Genomic DNA, 19,161 nt, shown 5'->3' on the forward strand with positions numbered 1-19,161 from the left:
AATAAGAATTCCTATTAGAAATCAGCCAGAGGGGGTTTCTTTGGGATAGAAAACTTTATTAACAAACATACAACTGTTTTTTTAAATATGATGAGGCTGGGAAACTGTGGCAGTGCCTGCCCCACGGCCTGGGACAGTGACACACAGCCCCATGTGACAGACGGACACCCCACCGTGGAACCCCAAGGCCAGGCGTGACTGCCTCGCTCTCACTTTAACCCAGCTTTTTTCAAGTCCTCTGGCAGAACTCGGCCTTTCTTCCGGGCCCTGGCTTTCTTCTTCTCTATCCTCTCCTTCTTCTTCTTCTTAATGTTCTTCTGGCGCTTGTCCTGCCGCTGCTGCATCTTTTCCACCACCCTCACAGTCCGTTCCTCCCACTGCCTCTTGCGCTGGGCTTTCCGCTTCTCCTTGCGCTTCAGGGCCTCCTTCAGACGCTCCTCGTCATCACGGATCTTCACCCCTTCCGCCTTATAGAGAGCATTTGTCCATTTTATCTTAGTCTCCAGCTCCTGAGCTTTCTTCTCGTCCTTCTCCTTGAGCTCCTCCAGCTTATTCTTCCTGGTCTCCAGCCTGCTCAGCAGCTGCTTGTAGTTTTTTCCTGTCAGAGGAGTGATATTGCCTTTCACTGCTTTCCTCTTCTCTTTCTTCTTCTGCATCTTGTTCAACTCATTCTCTTCATGAACTTCAACCCTGTTGAAGACAATATCAGCTCTGCTCTCCTCCTTCTTGTTTTCTGGCTCTGCTGGTACCTCCTCAGTTTCTTTCTTCTCCATTTTTGCCTTCATCTTCAACTCCTTTCGCCGGCGCTTCTTTCTCTCTCTCTCGTACTTCCTTCGCTGCCTCTTCTCCAGGACTGCAGGAGTTAATTCTTTGGCATTATCCTAAGGAAAAGGATGGACATGAATGAGCAGCCTTAAAAGGGATAAAGCAGAATTAAAAGCGGGCTGTCCCCAAGTTCCTGATTTCAAACTTCTCCTAAGAAGCACTACCTGTGATGTGAAGCTGTGATGTCTCAGCTGCTAGGGACACTAAACACAGTAGTAACACTTCACACCCTTTGCTTTCCCTCAGCAGTCCATAGCTGTCCCCTTTCAGGCTCTCACTATTTTGCTTTCTCCTAAAAATCACCAAAGGCATGTTCTCATCCCAGCTGACCTGTCGGCGATTGAATCATGGACCCACACCGTGATTCAGGGAATCTGAATCGTTTATTCAAAGGAGTGAGTTGGTTTTACACACCTTTCCAAGGCACAGTATTTCCTTCTGTGGTGTGACCTATCCCGTGTTGCCACATCAGCAACACGCTTTTTCCATGTCTTTCTATGGGGTGATCACTCACTGTTCACCCGTCTGTCAGCTCCCGGCAGGCTCCTCTCCGTAGGGCTCTGCCGTGTGACACCTCCTCTCCCCAGGGTCTGGTGGAGACAAGTGTCTGTGTGCTGCCATGTGCTCCTTTGTGCTGCCAGGTGCCTCTGCAGGCAGGTTTTACAGCTCACAACCCAATTCTCTCTTATAATTCTCCATACTGACCCCACCTTTTCTCACAGGTTTTTCCGAAGAACACACACAGGTCACCTGGCAATAGCTACAGGCAATTCCGTATGAGATGGAGTCAGCTCCAACCCTGAGCCTGTGAGATCTGTCCCCACACCCCCTGGGAGGCTGGGGAGAATTTCAAGTGCATAAACACACATATGCACACACATTCAGAGTTCCCATACCTGTCCAGAAGCCTTTTTAATCTTTTCGTGGAGTCTCTGACGCAACAGATTGATTGCAGAAACAGAAGGGGAACTCAGTTCACTGTTACTTCCTGAGAGAGAGAAAATAAAAATACTTCAAAAGCAGCACCAGCTAAACAGAAGCACTTTCTCTGGCTATGGGAAAAACTCTGGGAACTCTTTAGATGCTGTGAATGGAATGGAAAATCCAAACAAACCCATAGTTTCTATTTCATTGGTTTCTTTAGAATTTCCTCGGTTTCTTTAGAATTTCCTCTTTTATCATTCAACACTGCCAGCAGTGGCCTGGCATGCCCTGGGGCTGCCTGGCAAGCCAAAGACAAATACCAAGTCTGTGGAACAGAGAGGCTCAGGACATCTTTTCTCTGTGATCTGGCTTTTCATTGTCATAAAGGCAAGCTGAGCTGGCAGGACAGGGGTTGCATCCACCCGTAATTCCCAAAGTTACATGGGACACGCACAAAACCTCTGCAGTTCAGTCAAACACCGTTTCCAGAGAGCCACCCAGTGGTGATGGCACAAATTCATGTCCATAGGCAAAAGCTTCTGGGGCACACGGGGATAAGCAAAGGTGTTCTCAATTCAGGCTTTCCAAACCACACTTGTGGGAACCAAGTGAAAAGCAGCCAGCTCAGCCCAGGTCACTTTCACGGTAAAGCTGGAATTCTTACCTGCAGCCACACTCTCATTTCTGTTCTGTGTACCACCCTGTGGAGATGATTTGCTGGCTTGAGGGGCTGCTTTCTGTCCTGGAGTGGGTTTACTGGTGTTAGAAACCACCTGTTTGGCTGAAGGAGCATTCTTCTTCTCAGCTTGCTTCCTGGGTTTCTTTTTCTTCTGTTTCTTGACCTGTCTGCCAGCATCATCGGGCTGGCCTGGCTTAGACACTAGAAGGCAAAACCAAATTAAACAAAAGAAGACAATGCTACATTCCCACTCTTAACATCCAGTTATTACTGAACACTAAAGTTCCAGCATTGCAAAGACATATCTTAATGTTCAAAAAGTGTACGTTTGAGGATTTATTTAAATAGACCAAACATCCTCGCACACTTTCGTAAAATCCCAGCTCTCCCACATTCATCACCACAGTGAATGGAGACCACTGATTTCCAGGGCTCCCAGCACAAGGTGCACAACGTGCTCGGGAACTCCGTGTTTCAGCAGACTGGTATTTTGTTATAAAACGGCACAACCCCGGGCCAAGCACCCCGCGGGGGCACGGCTGTCGCGCCCAGCCTCCCACAAACCGGCCGGAGAGGGCAGAACCGAAGCGTTACTGCTCCAATACCAAATTTCCTCTTCCGCGACTCCGGGGCGTACTGCACGCCGACCCTCCTGGCCAAGCCCTGCAGGTAGGAGTCCTGGGCGGCCAAGCTGGCCATTGCTGCCCCGGGCCCGGGTTCCAGAGGCACCGTCCCCTCCCCGGGGCAGCGTGGGGACCGCGTCCCCTCCTCGTGGAGTCCCCGGCAGGAAGTGATGGATGAAGCGCGCCGGCCGGGAAGTGACGGCAGCGCGGGGCGCACGGAGCGGCCGCAGCCGCCGGGCCCGGAGCCGCCCCGCCTGGGCTGCCGCGGGGTCCGTACGGCCACCAAGGCTCCCTCAGCCACACCGGGGTGCTCTGGGCTCTCCTGGGGGGCTGCGGGTCACCCCGCGACCCCCGTTCTTTCCAGCCACCACCCCGGAGCCCCGCAGGCAGCCTCCGGCTCGCCTCCGCCGCACCTCCCAAACCTTTCCTTGCCCCTATATTGTAGGGCAAAACCGAGCTTCCCCCTGCACGGGGGTGAGGTCCCCGGAGCACGGGCGAAATTCGTGATGGTTTCTGCAGCCCCTGTACGGGAACAGCTGCGCAGAGCAGGGTTTTTTTCACAGCCTGCAAGGGAACGCTTAATCCCATTGCATGTGCACGCTCATATTGGGACACTTCCACAAAGCCTCGTGGCTGAAAACACACGCCTTAAAAATTATACAAAACAGTTTTATTAAATCACCTAATTACAAAAATAAATGGAATAGAAGAAAAAGAAACAACAACAAAAAAATAATAGCAAAATCCACATCCTAAGAAATGAAACATTACAGCAGAAAGCTGGGGAAGCTCAGCTCAGTTGTTGGAATGCCCTGGTGGCTCTGTGGTGCCCGTGACACCGAGCTGTGCTGACAGTGTTCCAGTTCAGTGGCATCTCCCTTTCAGCTGCACAGCTCGAGCCAAGGCATGCTGAGCTGCTGAACAGCTGCAGACCAAGCACCAAATGTGTTTCTTTGGAAGGAAACGGAGAGTTACCGAGTATCCCTCACTGCTCTCAAGATGTTTTCATTAGACAAAACTAAAAGCCAACATAAACAGTGGCTCCGTGTTAGCTCAGACTGTTAATAGGAATTTCTGTGTAAACACTGAAGAAGGAATCGACTGACTAAAGCATGACACTGCTTCTCTTTGTGGTTTTGAGCACGTGGCATCGTTGATCCCTCAGTCTGATCCCTGTCTGCCTGTTGGTCTTCCAAGGGGGGAACACTGCTGTTCCATAAGGGTCTCCTGGGAGCCTCCTCCCAAAGCAAGAGTTCAAGTTTGTAAAGCATTTTGACAGTGAAGACTGTTGTGTAAAAATACTATAAGACTCTTTACAGTAGACCAGAGGTTGTCGGATGCCATCCTGAGAGAGCTTTTAAAGCAGCCAGAATGTCAATAACCTTGGGAAGCAGAGTAAAAACCCCAACACACTCACTGTGCCCACATTTGGCTCAAGTTTATCCCAAAGAAATTCAACTCCCAACACTCACACGGAAACAAACTGGACTTCTAATGAACTCTACACGTAACTATCACGCTAAAGCAAACCTGACTCTAATTTGTTATAACGAGATACACTTTGTGTCTACTTATCTCTATCTCTTAAGGGACAGGAACACTCCTGGCAAGGTCCTGGGGTGGAGGAAGCACACGCAGGGAGCAGAAATCTGCCAGCACAGCTCCAGTGCCTCCTCCCGACAGCAGGAGCCGCTTGCTCAGCACAGCAGGAGGAAGACTTCCAGCAGCGCGGCGCTGCGGCAGGGGCAGGGTCATCACTGGATGAGCCGCACCCGGCAGCAGCGGATCCTCTTCAGGAATGCTCGGCGGGGCCCGCCCCGTGCCCGTTCACGTGCGGGTGCGACGGGGTGGAACTCTGCGAGGTGGCAACGCTCTGCTCTGCTGTGGCAGCTGCCAGAGGCATCGAGAGGCTCTCGGGGGACAGCGTGGCAAAGTCTTGTCTCCAGTAGGCTTCGCACAGTGGGAGATCATTGCTGTCACACAGACTGTAGCTTTCCAGAATAAACAACCCCAGTGAGGAGAGAGCAGGTGTGGTGACAGAGGAGGGGAGGGATGGAAAGGGTGGAGGGAGCAAGACAGAAGCAAAACATTAAGAAAATGGCAAAAAAAATGCTGGATGTAAGGTCTGTGTTCATGAAATCATCCCAAGTCGTGTGACACTGGCCTTTCCTAAGACACCCCCCTCTAAGGGCCTGATGAAGACTGGGGCAATTTCAGAGACAAAACTGTGGCTACAAAATGAAACAGAGGCTCAATTCTAGTCCAGACACTCCAAGTCTCTGAAAAGATCTGAGCTGAAGTCCTGGCACCGCCAAATATGGCAGTTCTGCTACTGGTGAGTGAGACATGGACCTTACCCACAATTTTTTTACTTGGAACTAGACTGCAACCTATGTGAGGAAAAAAATAGAAATCCTGCTCTAATTTCACTTCAGAAAAAAACCTGCCACAATTGTTTTGGGGTCTGTCCCTGTCACAATAAAGAAGAAACTTATTTGCACCCTTGCCCTTCCAAAAAGTGCTCCAGAGGTTTGGGTCTTCCATTGAAGCTTCCCAGTTTGATTATAAAGTACTGACAGCTCCTGCCTTTTTCCAAAGAGCCTGAGCTAACAGTGCTTCTAAAAGCAGCTGGCTGGATTCCAACACTGGATGAACCAGCAGTGTGGGAAAATAAGGTTTTTAAACAACTGGCTAATTCTTCCCCGTGCTCTGAGGAAAACATAATGTGGAAGGGCCAAAACTAAAAAGAAACATGGAAGGAACTGGAACAAAACCAACACAAATCCCAAAGAGAAGAGGGAGCTGCATACACAAGAGACACCCAAGACAAAGTGAGTGCTGGAGCAGAAAGCAGCTTGCATTCAGAGAAAAACAAACCCAATGGGTCAAGTGATTTTGTTGTTGCAGCTTTATTTACATTTGTAATGTATGGATTGATGCTTAGGGAAATATTTTAAGTATAGAAATATGAGACAGTTCATATTGCACAAACATGAAACGTGAGATTTAACCCCACACTCAAGACAGCTCCTGTGATCTCAGAGGAGGGAGCAATGGAACACAAATGCAGGTCTGGGGGTTAGGATGAGAGAAGGCAAGCTGGACTTGCAGTTACCACTTTGGGGAACAAGCACACAAAGCACTAGTTGCAAGCTGAACTCTTTTCTGGCAGCATCACCCAGCTGGCTTTGCAGGAGAAGTGAGAAGGCAGTGGATACATGTTTTATATCTGGGCCTCTGTAAAATCCTCTGGAAGATGAGCCCCCAACACAGCGGAGCTGGGTTCAGTTAACAAAGACCTTCAGGACTGAACCAGAACTGTAACTCCTGTTCTGTCATGGACCTCAGGCCACGATTTCCCAGGAGAACCTGACCACAGCATCCACACATCATGGCAGGGGAGTTACTAACCACATTTCAGCTGTGTCAGAAGCATGACTGTTTCTCCTGCTGCCCCAGTTAGAACAGTTCAGAGTCTGAGCTCCACCTCTCAGGTAACACTCCTCAGAAGTCAGGGTCAGTGAGCAGCTCTGCACAGCCCCCAGGAGCAGTGGCCAGCCTGCTGCTCTGTCCTAGGAGGGCTCCTCAGGGCATGGAAGGGACTTCACTACTCCCCTGAGGCACCCAGCCAGTCTGAGTGCAGAGGGACAGCTCTAGGAAACTACTTGAACACAGGGCAGGAAAGCAAAGATTCCTTCAGGACAATCTTCTTGGGTCCAGTTTCAAGGATCTGGTTTTGGGTCTCATCAAAAGCCCCATGTGCACATAAAAAGCCTGGCAAACACCCGACCCTACAACTGAGAGGTATCCCAGGGCTGCCAGGACAGCAAGAAACTCCCCTTCGGGGGCAAACAGGCTGTTGTGTTTACAGCCACTGAAACATGGCTGTGACATAACAGAAACCCTTCCCCCACATTAGACAATAAGATTTCATTAAAAATATTGTAGTATTCTAATTATAAAAGGACTTTGAATAAATCGCTGTTTCTGTATTTACACAGACACAATTTCTTTGGTGCAGAAAAAGACAGGAAAGAGCACAGGAAGGGAGGAAGTGCTAAAAGCAAACGACCAAGTGCTACATGATCACAAGTGTCAGACCACAGCTCTGCAGAGTTGCCAGGTTTCCTCACCTCAGGACCAATAAGAAAGAGCAGGAAGGCAAATCCATCTGATGTACACCAACATTTGTGCTTCCATGTCAGTTCTGTCAGCAAGGGTTGCTTTATGTGGCACCTGGGGCCAGGCAGGTGAACAGACCATGCCAGCACGGTCAGAACCCCTCAGTCCAAAAGTGAGTGACCAGCACACAGTGGTGGCAGTCTGGGGACAGGGTGAGTGAAGCATGCGTGGCACATGTGGGGCACTCTCATCCCACACCACATCCCTTTGGATAAGCTCACTGCTATGTCATGGACCTATCAGCACCTGCACAGGTGCTTGGGTTTGTGATCATCACAGCTTCCGCAAAAAACTGAATAAAGTTTGAAAAACAACTCTTCACTTTTACCTCTAAGCTGTGTCATATTATTATCTTTTTACTCTTAAAATATATATTACTCATAAACAATGGCCTTACATTCAAAGATACTGAGCAATTTAGTTGACTTAGCTGGGGTTATTATAGGCATTCAGCATTTTTAGAAAAAAAGGAAAAGTGAAATGTAGAAAACCTGGTCATTGAAATTTTAAATAAGATTGTTTTAAAGTTTTGTTTAAAAGTCCTAGTATTATTGCACTGACTTCACTTAGCTTGGAAAGTGCAGCCAAAATAACCACGTTTGCATTTGTTTTCTTCTGCTTTCATTTACTGCATCATTAACTAGAAGTGCTGGAGTGCATGACGAAAAAAATAAAAAATAAAGTGTCTGAATTCTCTAAAGTCTGTTTGCTAGGTAAGAGGCTTATTTTTTTAGTAAAAATACTAAAAATCCCACAAACAAATCAGTAATAAGTCATTCCTTAGAAAATCCTATCGCAATACTTCATAATGCAGTGAAACTGAGCAAGTTTGTTTGCTCCTTGCAAATGCTGACCCCAGCAGGACTGGAGGCAGTGGACCGTGAAGGAAAAGGCACAATGTGTGACCAGGTCACTTGTGAAAGGACTCACCACGAAGGTGTGGTGACATCAGGACCCAGCTCAGAAAGCTGGTCTCTAGGGAGAGAGCCAGAGGCTCCTTCAGAGGGATTTCCCCCAAGGGAATTCATTTCCTTTTCTAAGGATTACAACAGAAACCTAAGGAAATTACCTATCAAACCTGGGATGCTGTGAACAACTCCTTCATCAGGACATTTATACCCTGTAGAATATCTACAAGGAAAAGGCAGTTGCTTTAGTTGCAGAAAAAGAGTTTGACCTAATTAAAAGTAGGACTAAAAATTTTTGGGAACATTCTCAACACCTATACTTTAAGGGCTACTTGATGGTCTGGACTAACTACCCCAAAAAGGCCTATAGTTGTAAGGCAGAGTCCACTGCCCTATTTGTACCTGGAAGAGTAATATTCTTCTTCTAGCTCGTACAGGTCAATGGAGATCTCATCCCGCAGCGCAATCAGCTTCTTGTCACACTCCTCCTGCAGACTCCTCAGCTGCTGGTTGCGCTGGTTGATGGCCTCGTTCACAGAGGGGAAATCATTGAGGATCAAGAACTGCTTCAGGTCAGACACGAGTTTCATCAGGGACTCGCCAGCTCGGACCTTGCAGCAGCGAGAAAAATCACACATCAGAACAGAGCTCTCCCCAGCTGCTCCTTCAGCCCAAACTTTGGATAAAAACTCCCACATTACATGAGGATTCTGACAAAATTCTGACCTAGCCTTCCCCAGTCACCCCAAACATCAGGTTACTCTCCTGGCAGCAGTCCTTGGGAATGTTATAAAGATCCAGTAATGAACCCAAAAGCCCTTGCAGGATGTGCTGCCCACAGATCTGAACAGGACAGTGCCACTCACAATATTTGCAGCTCTGACATGCATCTCGTAGTTATCTTGTTCACCCTGGGTTGCTCGAGAGACTTGAGTTTCATCCTCGATCTAAAAAAGTAAGTACACAAATCCGCCTCAATGTATTTAAAATCCAAACAGACAATTACTACGCTATAAGGTATTATATATGGGAATATATATATGTGCATATGTGTGTGAATTTCCTATAGATGTGAAATGAGATCGCACATTACATTTGCGAAATTCGCATCTGTATGTGAATTACAGTTCAATTCACACATAGTGTTCAAGGCCAGGTTGAACGGGGCTTGGAGCAACCTGGTCTGGTGGAAGGTGTCCCTGCCCATGGCAGGGGGTGGAACGAGACGATCTTTACGGTCCCTTTTAAGCCCTTAACATTCAGAGATTCTATGAAGGGTCCTCCCCTCCCCGCTCACGGGCTTCGCTCTTCCCTCACAGCCCCTTCCTCCTCAGTGCCCCCGCCCTTTTCCACTTAGCAGCCGGGGTGCTCCCGCGGGGGAGATCCCGCTCAGGCCCACCTTGGCCGTCTTGATGATCTCGGTGAAGTTGTCCATGATGGACTTGACATCGTCCTTGAGGCGCTTGTTGTAGGACTGCAGCAGGGTCTCCTTGCTCTGGGGCAGCACCCGGGGCTGCGCCATTGCCGCGCCCGCCCCTCACCAGCCCCTCCGGCCCCGCCCCTCCCGCGCTCTCGCGAGATCTCGCGCCCCGTAGATATTTCCCAGCATGCACCGCTCCGCCTTTCTCTCCCGCTGCCCAAGATGGTGAGTGATGGCGGCGGCGCGGGGGGGGCCGGGGCCATCCGCCGCCATCCGGGGCTGCCCGCCGTCATCCGCACCGCGCGGGTGCTCGGCAGCCGGGGGAGGCGGTGGAGCGGTGTCTCGTGCCCGGTTTGCGGTGATGGGGGAAGGCCGCATATGGGCCTGCCCGCTCGCGCTGGGGAACTGCGGCTGCTGCCGGCTTGGGCAGCCCGGGCAGGCCGCAGCGGGTTCCCGGGGTAGGTGGGATCGCGGTGGTCAGTGACGCGCGGTGAGGGTATCTCGGCTGCTGTCGGGGAGCGCCGGGCCGAGAGAAGTGATCAGCACGCTCGGTTTAATCCTTTCCCTCGCGGGGAGGTCCATAAAGCTCGTAAAGGCAAAGCGAAGGATTTGCTCTCTCTAGAAGAGCAGGATGAGCATGGGAGGCCGCCAGGCTGGTGAAACGCTTAGGAAAATAAATGCATTTCCAGGGTGGGCTGGTAACTTGTCCAAGCACGCAAGTTTTGGAGGCGAAAGAAGACAGAGTGTGTTTCTTGCTTGCAGCCGAAAGGAAAGAAGGCCAAAGGCAAGAAGGTGGCCCCGGCCCCTGCTGTAGTCAAGAAGCAGGAGGCCAAGAAGGTTGTCAATCCCCTCTTCGAGAAGAGGCCCAAGAATTTTGGCATTGGTGAGTATGTGGATATTTGGGATATTTTCTCCATGTTTTTTTCTTGTTCAATGAAAGATATCTGAATTATAAACAAATAACTGCTGCAGAGGGGAGAGGGTGATGAAGGCAGTTGTTTTGCTGCCTGCAGTTAATAACTGTCCATATGAAGGTGATATTGGACAATTTGCCCAATTTCCCTTATTACACGGATTCGTTATATGATCCTACTGGGATGAGTGTTTCCCTTTTTCATGTTCTGTGGGAAATCGCTCCAGACTTGTGCAGTGCCATTCTTGTACGGGGCGCAGATGATGTGAAAGAATATTTGCTATCTGAGTGGTCGTGCTGACACATCACCACCAAGATCACTGATGCTCCTGTGCTGTTCCTGTGCTGCTGCTCTGGATTTGGGGCAGTCCTGAGCTAAAGGCTGTGTTTTTTAGGACAGGATATCCAGCCCAAGCGTGACCTCACCCGGTTTGTGAAATGGCCACGCTACATCCGGCTGCAGCGCCAGAGGTCCATCCTCTACAAGCGCCTGAAGGTGCCTCCTGCCATCAACCAGTTCACCCAGGCCCTGGATCGCCAGACAGGTGAGGATGTGCCCCACAAGGTTCTCTTGGCTTGGGTTGTAAATGGGATGTGCTTCAGGGAAGGGGAACAAACCAAAATAAGCCTTAACAAAGGTAAGCTGGGGTGTATCTGTGGAAGCATTTTAGGGAGGCTTTAATAGTGACCAGGGTGGTGTCAAAATCAATTTGCTGGCTTAAATCTTGGATTGCTGCTGTGTACCCTGGAAAGGGATTTAGAAAATAGCAAAGCTCTATTTACTGATTCAAACGCTGTGTTAAATCTTAACTGTGATTTCATTCTTCCAGCTTGATATAGAAACTGCCCAGGGTGGTGTAAACAGATTGAGAAATCTATAGAAGGGGAGGTTTTGGGGGAAAACCAGCATCCTACTGGCTGGCACTGAAGGAAGAAGGGATTTAGGGGTCTTCTGTGAATGAGTCTATGTAAAAAACTTTGGACTTGGTATAATAATTTCCTCCTTGTAGATTCCTTGCTTTAAAGGAGCCAGTGCACCACCTGTAACCATAATTGCTGTGGGGGTCCACAGGCATTTCCTCATGCAGACAGTCAAGGAGCTCTCAGTGCCATCAGAGGTGCATGCAGATGCACCTCTGAGTGTTCTTCTCTTGGACTGTGCAGATGATGATCACTTTTTGCTGTGTAAAGAAATGTGATGACAACCACCAAGATCGCTGATGCACTGCAGTATTTTTAAAAAGTAATGCTTAGATTTTCAGGTCATGCAACTAATTAGTAGGTGTTCTCTTCCAGCTACACAGCTTCTGAAGCTGGCACACAAATACAGGCCTGAAAATAAGCAAGAGAAGAAGCAGAGGCTACTGGCTCGTGCTGAGCAGAAAGCTGCAGGAAAGGGCGATGCTCCAACCAAGCGGCCACCGGTCCTCCGAGCAGGTAACTTTGTACCTGAGCTGATGGAATATGGGAGTGTGGCACTTGGTGAGAGAGAAAACTGATGGAAGAGTTGGTTCTTCAACCAGACAGGCTTGGACAAGCTATGGCAATGATGTATGAATTTCTTCACCTGAGCTCAAAGTGAAGAGCAAAACAGACGAGCTTTTTAACCCTGAGCTTTAGCAAATTGTCCATGAAGTGTCTTTGTGCCCTGATGTGAAAAGTTTTTGTAACTTCCATAGTGATGCTGTGGTGTGGAATCAGAGCTTTAAAAATGAACTGAGAGGAAACAAAGCTTATCTAGAACTTGTTTTTCAGGTATTAATACTGTCACAACTCTGGTGGAGAACAAGAAAGCTCAGCTTGTTGTTATTGCCCACGATGTAGACCCTATTGAGGTGAGCATGTTACAGCCTACCTGTGTAACTTAGGGTGGGCTCAGAAGTGCTTTTAAGGCAAAAATGCATTTTAGGACAAACTTATTGCATGAGAGAGAATCCATTAAAAAAACCCCACACATTTACCAGAACTGGGATGTGTATGCATGTTTGTAGTTGTCCTGGTTTGACAGCGAGGCTGGGCCCTTGCAATGATGTTTTGAATTTCTTCACCTGAACCCAGCAGTGAAGAGCAAAACGAGCTTTTTAACACTGAGCAATTGCCACAGCCGAGGCTGGCACCCAGCACAAAGGGATGTTCTCCCTCAGTTCCTCAGCACTCCCTTCCCTTTCAGCTGGTGGTTTTCCTGCCAGCCCTGTGCCGCAAGATGGGGGTTCCCTACTGCATCATCAAGGGTAAAGCCAGGCTGGGCAGACTGGTCCACAGGAAGACCTGCACCTCCGTGGCCTTCACCCAGGTTAACCCGTAAGTGTTCTGGGAGCTCACTTGATTCTGTTGTGGAGAAAGCAAACTGCCCTAAGCACAGGCTCTAGAGCAGGTGGGTGGCCAGCTTGGGTCTCTCTAAAGTAGTAAAATTAAAATACCACCTCTGTAATGTCTGATAAAAATGCCTCTATCAGGTCTTGAAGGTGCAGATTATTTTGGTTTACCAAAAGGGTGGTTACTCTAAAATCTATGTAGAACTGTTAGCCTTAACCTGAGCAGTGCAAGATTCTGAGTGTTTATGCTTTGCAAGTGATGCTTTTGCTTAACCTGAAAAATTGGGTTGCCACTAGAAGCTCTCAAATTCTGTGGCAAAATATTAACAGAAAATGTTAAATCGAGACTCTAAAGGAACTAAAACTGTCACCAACAGGGAGGATAAGGGAGCTCTTGCCAAGCTGGTGGAGGCTGTCAAGACCAACTACAATGACAGATATGATGAGGTAAGTTTCTCTGGGCTCTTGGCCTTGTCTTTATACTGTGAACATTCCCAAAAGCTTCCCAGAGAAATGGGACATAGTGACATCAGTTTATAGTTCTTGGGTGTGTTATACCTGGGTTTTCTTACAGTGTACTCAAATTCTTTACCTGAAGATGGGGTAAAATGTGAAAGCTGTCACCAGGTTAGAAGTAAACAGCAACCCCAGGGCAAGGATTGTAGAGGGGGCAGCAGCTTTTGCTAAGCTAAACTCCATCCCCCAAATCCAGGAGTTACGGGATAGCTGAATCCAGTATCCCTCACTGGGAAAGATCTTAAGCTTTTCTCTTTGCTACCCCAAAATGTAGTGCAGTGCTTGAAATGTGTAGGACTTTCTAGTTGAGGGAGCTCTTCCCCTTGTGCAGAATTGAGTGATACAGTAAGAGGTGGAATGAGGCCTCTAACCTGTTGTCCCTCCCTTGCAGATCCGTCGTCACTGGGGCGGGAATGTCCTGGGTCCAAAATCGGTGGCTCGCATTGCAAAGCTCGAGAAAGCAAAGGCTAAAGAACTGGCCACGAAGCTGGGCTGAAGATGTACTGCATTGCACCGTGTTTTCTGTACATAATAAACCCCAGCTGTTCCAGTGTCTCTGTTTGTGGGAGTGTTCTGGGCAGGGAGTAGCACAGTGGCATTGCTGTACTTTTGTGCCCTTCCCAGTGACAGAACACTGCTGTGCAAAAACAGCTGCACAGAGCTGGTTATTTACTTGGTACAACTTCCCTTAATTACTAGTCCTGTATAGTAACTCCTCTCTCTTGAACACACAGCCCAGCATGCTCTGGGATCATGAAGTTGGGCTGGGCTAGTTCTGGCTTTAAGCCTGGCTTGGTTTTGCAAATCTAAATTGGGAATGGTACTTGATTTCTCCACTAGTACTTAGGGCTGGGTTACAGTGTGGGTTATGCACAGTGTTAAAACCTTCCAGGGTTGCAGTGCCTCCTCCAGTGAAGGCAGGCTGAGGGGGGAAGAATCAAGACCTTCCTGCAGTTCTGTTCTTTTCTGAGTGCTGACTTGGTGTGGTGGCAGTGTGGAGATTACCCAGGTTCCAGCTGTGGTAGGTGCTTGTTTTTGCCAGCCCTCATCCTTTTGCAAAGCCACAGGCCTTCCCCAGCTAGACCTGAGTGTCCACAATAACCTCTAATTCAGGTCTGCTGCTGTTCTGTGTAAGATGCAAGGTGCAAGTCACAAGGCAAAGACCTGCAGGCCTTTATTTATTCGGCTGCAACTGCTGTGAGCCATTCCTGACTTCAGGAATGACTACTTGCTGCAAAAAGGCTGATTCACAAAATCCTTTGGATTTTTCTTAAAGAAAATAACAGTGCAGATGTTAAAATGTAGCTTCCAACCAACCATGACAGAAAAACGTATCCTTGTGATTCACGTTGAAGTTCAGTGCTCCCACGCTGCAGCCAAATCACACTGGTGGGAGCTCAGTTTGCAGGGGTTGCTTAAAGTCTATTTGCAGCTTGATAGCTGCACGTGTTTGCTGAAACTGCTCTGAAATTCCAGGTGCTTCAGTTATTTAGGACTGATCAGGCTCCTGTCATCTGTAAAAGTCTGCTCTTGACTGTAGCACAAAGTTACTTCCCAGCCCTCACAAAGGTAGCTTCTGTATAAATTTCTTGTACCACAAGAAGGCAGTTGCAGCACACAAGCTGTACCTATGAGAGAAAATCACACATTGGCACTTTTCCAGGCTGGACTGGACCTCCCTACTAAGGACAGCTGCAATAACGAAGTCAAATCACCTAGCACAAGCTATTTAGGTTAAAACTGGGCTTTTGTAACTCAAGAGCTCACGCAGGCATTCCAAAGCAGCCCGGGGCAGGTTCCTCTTACCAGGTGACGATGTACTGCATGTGCTCGTTCCGCAGGCTCACCCTGGTCTGGCCCCCGATGGGCCCCCCCGGGACTGTGCTTCCTGCAGGGACAACACAGCCAAGGTAAATCTTTGGTCTGCACAGCGTGGAGCTGCACTGTGGGTAAGAGGGGAAGAAGGTGTGGCAAGTCTGGTGGATACCCTGCACTTCCTCAGGCAGTGGCGTTCCCAAGTTCATAGAATCCCAGAATGGTTTGGGTTGGAAGGGACCTTAAAAATCATCTTGTTCCACCCCTCTGCCATGGGCAGGGACACCTTCCACTGATCCCAGGTTGCTCCAAGCCCTGTCCAACCTGGCCTTGGACACTTGCAGGGATGGGGCAGCCACAGCTTCTCTGGGCACCCTGTGCCAGGGCCTCCCCACCCTCCCAGGGAAGAATTTCTTCCCAATATCCCATCTAACCTTGCCCTCTGGCAGTTTGAAGCCATTCCCCCTTGTCCTATCTTCGATGCTCCTGACAAAAGTCTTTCTCCAGCTCTGTTGTAGGCTCCCTGTCACCTTCAAAACAGTGGGCTGGCAGAGCACAGGAAGAGAACTGAGGGGAAAGGGAGGGAGGGTGATGTAAATTGGATGTGGGGCTGGGTTCCTCTGTGACTTACTGAAATCTGCATCGATGAAGATGGGCTCAGCACCGGTCACCTTGGCCATGGCCTCCAGGTCCCGGTAGTGCCAGCGGTTTTTTTCAATGTTATTTTCAGGCACAAAGGGTTTCCTTTTTTCTGTTAACCTCACCACCCCAGTGAGATCAATTTCATCTTCAATCTGAGAAGTGCAGAGAGAGAAAAGGAATCTTTTCAAGATTGATTTCATATTCTGACACTTCGAGTCCTGTCATGAAAATGTGACACTTAAAGGGTCTGAGCATAAATGAAGTGGTTGTTTCCTGTAGTGGGGCAGTGCTGTAACACAGCAGGGAAAAAAATAGAACAAGAACAGCCCCTTGCTTGTAAAACACATTATTTACTTAACAAAAAGGTGGGAAACAAAGATTTGTTGTCTTTGAAAAGTTCAATGGCTGTTTAAGTCACCTCTCATGCTACTGAATGTGGCTCCAGCCTTTCTGGATTGGTCAGTGGTACCTCTGGGTAACCAAGGGGCACAAAGTAACACCCCCAATTCCCTGGATCCCCCGTACCTGTCCCTTCAGCCTGGTCTCTGGTTTCAATTTCTTCCTGGGCACAAATCCTCGGTTGACCAAAATCATGACCCTAGAGTTACATAAAGAAATGAAAGGGAATTTATTCCTGCTGCTGCCTAGAATTAAAGACCAAAGAAAGAAGCAGCCCACGTGTTTGCTGCCACTTTTGCTGTCACCTGAGTGCACATTATAAAGGAATTTAAATACAATTTCAAATCGAGCCTCAGTGATGTCACAGACTGAGAGATGCCTTTTAAGGCAGGGATTGATTGATGCAAACCCAACCACCAGGATTCAGCTTTTCCAAGGAGAAGCAAGTGCTCCCATGGAGCAGGACTCTCCTGAACTCACCCGAGCTCTGTGCAGTAGAAGGGGGTGACGATGTTGGCTCCGTTCTCCGGGTGGGATGTGATCCTCCCGGCTTCCCGGGCTTCGCGCTCGGGGTCCACCAGGGAGCGGGGCAGGATGTAGAGCTCCTTGGAGTGGTCAAAACGCCCTCGGACCTTCACAGGTCTGTACTCCAACTCCTTCAGTTCCATGGGGCTGCATGGGGAACAAGAGCAAAACAAAATCATGGCTGTGAGAGGCGAGTTCAGCCGGGAGGTTTTATCATGGGATTCTCCTTTTCCCTAATGGTTCACTCTGGAGCCTGTTGGCAGAGGCAGAAGACAAACACCTCATGGAATATGCAGCTGGGTTAATATTTTTCTACTATCACAGTGAATCAAATAGACATTATCAGGAGTACCCAGGGAAGTAGTTCTTTTCAACCCAGGTATCACAGAGCAGGTGGACTCACTGCCTGTTCATCCAGCTATGGGAAGTGTTTCTTTCCCATCCCAGACCATGAAATCCAACTGAGCCCTTCTGAGAGTTGTGCCAGGTGACCAAGTGACCTTAAAAATCTCTCTCACATCTGACACAACTGCTCCACATGTGGGGCAGGGCCTGCTGTTGATCCAAGACCCTGTTGTAGTAGCAATTTCTTTGGGATATCACAGACACCAGCTACCAACTCCTTTCCCCAGGAGGTTTACAAATAGTATGAGCTACATCCCACATTCTCCTGAACAGAGATTCATCCTTCCCCATGCATTTAGAGTATCCCATAGAAAAGCACTGACTTATCCTTTTACTAAAAATTAAAAAATTATCAGTGTCTCTTTCTAATTTGCTTGGCACATCCCAATCCCCGTTGCATCCCTTCATTTTCATGCAGGTTAGTTCAGCACAAGCTCAGTAGTGCATGGTCCATATCTAATATTCCCAGGAAACCGTCAGTGCTCTGTAGACAACAAACCATCCCTGTTTCCATACTCTAATGTCAGAGGAATGGGATCTGCTGTGATTCTTGATGCCAGTTGTGCAATCAAATCTAATTTCCACTTGCGCCGCTGAACCTGGGAGCAAACAAACACAAAAGTAACACCTTAGGGCTGAACAGAGCAATATAACAACCCCAGCAAGCCTTAAAACCTTGGCCATAATTTTCTCATCAGACCTGGTCTAAATCAGGGTAATTGGAGAAGTTAAAAGAGAGGCTACTGAATTTAATCTGAGGAAGTATTTATACTAAAAAGTGTAAAAGAAAAAGACTTCCTTTAAAGACTTACAAGTGGACACTTGGAAAACAGAAATGTAAAATAACAGCAAATGTTTACCCTGCTTGTGGTGTGAACTAGATCAAACAGATGGGAAAACTTGGCAGCCTTCAAGTGATCACTTCTAGAAAAAATGAAATATTTATTTGTACCTGCCATGTGCCAAGACCAAAGGTGGTCAGAGGGATCAGGAGAAGGCCCCATTTCAGCAAGGTATCCTCTCCAGATGTGTCAGCAGCTGCTGTAGAACTTTGTGGTTTGCAGAACCTCAAACAAACATCTACAGAAAACCAGAAAGAGGAACAGGATTTATAGAGAAGAGATGCCAAATTCTTGCACGAAATATTACATCTTGGTACTAGGATGAAACAGGGCAGAAGCCCAGACATATTTTCTTACCTCTAGTCTTTTGAACCAGACCAGAACCTGCTTTAGTTAGGGGATATCCAAACAATGTTCTTCTGATCAAGCACGGCGATGCCTACACAGAATAAGAACGATCTTTTGTAATGTCGCTGCTTTATAAAACTTGTATTTAGGTGATATCAGTTAACTTGATGATTGCATGAAATATTGTTTATCTGTTGATTTAAGTCTCAAATGAGCAACCGCCTCTGAAATACTATGGGTTTGGTTATAATTTAAATGAAATAAAATATCCGTTACAGAGCTGCCTATAGCACAGCAATGAACTTCCATCCACACTATCAACAAACACACACCAGCTTAATCTACTCTTGACAGAAACAAGGGCCTACAGGGGACAGGATCAGGGGACAGACGCAGGGACGGGATGAGGGGAGGGGATGAGGGGACAGGACGAAGGGATGGGATGAGGGGAGGGGATGAGGGGACAGGACGAAGGGACGGGATCAGGAGACACGATCAAGGGACATGATCAGGGGACAGGATGAGGGGACAAGATCAAGGAACAGATGAGGAGACTGGATCAGGGGACAGGATCAGAGGACAGGATCAGGGGACAAGATCAAGGAACAGATGAGGAGACAGGATCAGGGAACTGGATCAGGGAACTGGATCAAGGGACTGGATCAGGGGACAGCATCAGAGGACAGGATCAGCGGCTTACCCGTCCCGGCCCCGCTGCCCCGAGCCTCCCCCGGCCCCGCCGCTCCCTCAGCAGCTTGGGCCCCGCTCGCAGCACCAACGCGGCCATGGCAGCCCCGGCCCGGCCCGGCCCAGCTCGGCCCGGCCCCGCTGCCCCCGCACCGCCCCCGCCCTGCCCGCGGCCCGGAACGGGAAACGCGCC

General features: G+C 48.6%; 4 protein-coding genes and 4 non-coding genes across 9 annotated transcripts; 5 read left to right on the plus strand and 3 right to left on the minus strand.

Annotated features, from left to right (window-relative positions):
- Positions 1-35: 35 nt before the first annotated feature.
- Positions 36-3,231, minus strand: SURF6 (surfeit 6). Its single transcript, XM_042051974.1, has 4 exons — positions 3,034-3,231; positions 2,414-2,629; positions 1,722-1,813; positions 36-881 (listed from the first exon to the last, which is right to left on the minus strand). Exons 1-4 carry the CDS (start codon positions 3,125-3,127, stop codon positions 210-212), a joined length of 1,074 nt encoding a protein of 357 aa, XP_041907908.1. The 5' UTR covers positions 3,128-3,231; the 3' UTR covers positions 36-209.
- A 468-nt stretch (positions 3,232-3,699) lies between these two features.
- MED22 (mediator complex subunit 22) lies at positions 3,700-9,717 on the minus strand. Of its 2 annotated transcripts, none has more exons than XM_042051979.1 (4): positions 9,541-9,717; positions 9,008-9,088; positions 8,544-8,752; positions 3,700-5,036 (listed from the first exon to the last, which is right to left on the minus strand). In XM_042051979.1, the coding sequence occupies exons 1-4, from the start codon at positions 9,661-9,663 to the stop codon at positions 4,844-4,846; spliced, it is 606 nt and encodes a 201-aa protein (XP_041907913.1). In that variant the 5' UTR covers positions 9,664-9,717; the 3' UTR covers positions 3,700-4,843. The 2 variants fall into 2 exon arrangements, with proteins under 2 accessions (XP_041907913.1, XP_041907912.1); XM_042051978.1 differs by having other exon boundaries at positions 3,700-5,042.
- On the plus strand, positions 9,718-13,860 carry RPL7A (ribosomal protein L7a). Its single transcript, XM_042051977.1, has 8 exons — positions 9,718-9,786; positions 10,324-10,444; positions 10,870-11,019; positions 11,771-11,911; positions 12,230-12,309; positions 12,645-12,775; positions 13,167-13,236; positions 13,697-13,860. Exons 1-8 carry the CDS (start codon positions 9,784-9,786, stop codon positions 13,799-13,801), a joined length of 801 nt encoding a protein of 266 aa, XP_041907911.1. The 5' UTR covers positions 9,718-9,783; the 3' UTR covers positions 13,802-13,860.
- Positions 10,730-10,802, plus strand: LOC121676397. Its single transcript, XR_006020446.1, has one exon. It is a non-coding gene; the product is annotated as a small nucleolar RNA SNORD24 (small nucleolar RNA).
- LOC121676398 lies at positions 11,634-11,699 on the plus strand. Its single transcript, XR_006020447.1, has one exon. It is a non-coding gene; the product is annotated as a small nucleolar RNA SNORD24 (small nucleolar RNA).
- Positions 12,016-12,092, plus strand: LOC121676396. Its single transcript, XR_006020445.1, has one exon. It is a non-coding gene; the product is annotated as a small nucleolar RNA SNORD36 (small nucleolar RNA).
- On the plus strand, positions 12,496-12,570 carry LOC121676391. Its single transcript, XR_006020440.1, has one exon. It is a non-coding gene; the product is annotated as a small nucleolar RNA SNORD36 (small nucleolar RNA).
- Positions 13,861-14,454: 594 nt separating the features above from the next.
- Positions 14,455-19,106, minus strand: LOC121676051 (surfeit locus protein 1). The gene is made up of 9 exons (XM_042051976.1): positions 18,982-19,106; positions 18,291-18,372; positions 18,044-18,171; positions 17,608-17,690; positions 16,642-16,833; positions 16,288-16,360; positions 15,752-15,914; positions 15,112-15,193; positions 14,455-14,933 (listed from the first exon to the last, which is right to left on the minus strand). Exons 1-9 carry the CDS (start codon positions 19,066-19,068, stop codon positions 14,867-14,869), a joined length of 957 nt encoding a protein of 318 aa, XP_041907910.1. The 5' UTR covers positions 19,069-19,106; the 3' UTR covers positions 14,455-14,866.
- Positions 19,107-19,161: the final 55 nt, after the last annotated feature.

This window comes from Corvus kubaryi, unplaced genomic scaffold (genome assembly GCF_017639235.1).
Source record: "Corvus kubaryi isolate FWS band 111438036 unplaced genomic scaffold, C.kubaryi_AGA036_p1.0 78, whole genome shotgun sequence".
NCBI lineage: Eukaryota > Metazoa > Chordata > Aves > Passeriformes > Corvidae > Corvus > Corvus kubaryi.